This window comes from Hippocampus comes, unplaced genomic scaffold (genome assembly GCF_001891065.2).
Source record: "Hippocampus comes isolate QL1 unplaced genomic scaffold, H_comes_QL1_v1.1 scaffold30, whole genome shotgun sequence".
Taxonomy (NCBI): Eukaryota; Metazoa; Chordata; class Actinopteri; order Syngnathiformes; family Syngnathidae; genus Hippocampus; species Hippocampus comes.
In genome coordinates, this window is record NW_017805705.1 from 396848 (window position 1) to 397658 (window position 811).

The window sequence follows — 811 nt, forward strand, 5'->3', positions numbered from 1 at the left end:
CGGGAGCCGGGGTAACAGGTGCACACCACGCGGCCAAAGTGATCACTACACTGCTGCTCGCAGGGAGCGCCGGCGCACACGTCGTAGTCTTGAAAATACAAAGGGGGAAACTTTGCAATGACACGACATTCATCCGCAGGCAACAAAAGGAAAAAAGGAATCGTGCATAAGATTGGTGGCTGCCATAGTGTGGAATGAATGGAATTCGATAAAATGACATGAAATTGTAAATCTCGTGTAGCCCAGCTATATCCGGTACTCCTTTCCGCCTCCCTGGTTTTTCCATTGCACAATACCGTAGAGTCGTGTGCCTTCAGCGTAGTGCCACATTGGGCCGCAACATGCTGGAAATCTCTGAGTGCTACTGGAGGAGTTGCAGCACATCATTAAGAGGAAGAACAAGAGACACACGAGGTCTATGTGACTTTTTTTTTTTTGTTGGGGCAAAATTAAGCGTGTCCCTTTCTTGTTGCAAAAATATGCTGACATGACATCTGGATGTTGCTGCGGACGACTGTACATCGCCGTGTTGATAGGCGAAAAGCACATTTGACAAACTTTGTAATGCATAACGGATGAGTGATCAGACCTTAAACTCTTGCCTACCTTCAGGAATGCACTGGCCCAACACGAACTTGAAGCCCCGGCAGCACTGCTTTCTGAAAAATACCAAACGGAAGCAAATAACGTTGGGTATAATACGTCTGTTAAAGCCGCATTACATCTGACATGTATTAATAAAAGGTAAACGAGCGCAGCTGTCCGCAGCTCAGACCCACGAGTTTCCCCGCTGTCTTGGACCGCTTCCCTC

At 47.7% G+C, this 811-nt stretch overlaps 1 protein-coding gene across 1 annotated transcript in view; it reads right to left on the reverse strand.

The window, feature by feature from the left end:
• The window catches only part of ccbe1 (collagen and calcium binding EGF domains 1), a 31346-nt gene that overhangs the window by 13767 nt on the left and 16768 nt on the right, over positions 1-811 (reverse strand). The window contains exon 3 of the mRNA XM_019882943.1: positions 607-659. Coding sequence (XP_019738502.1) covers positions 607-659 — 53 coding nt within the window. The remainder of the gene's footprint in view (positions 1-606; positions 660-811) is intronic.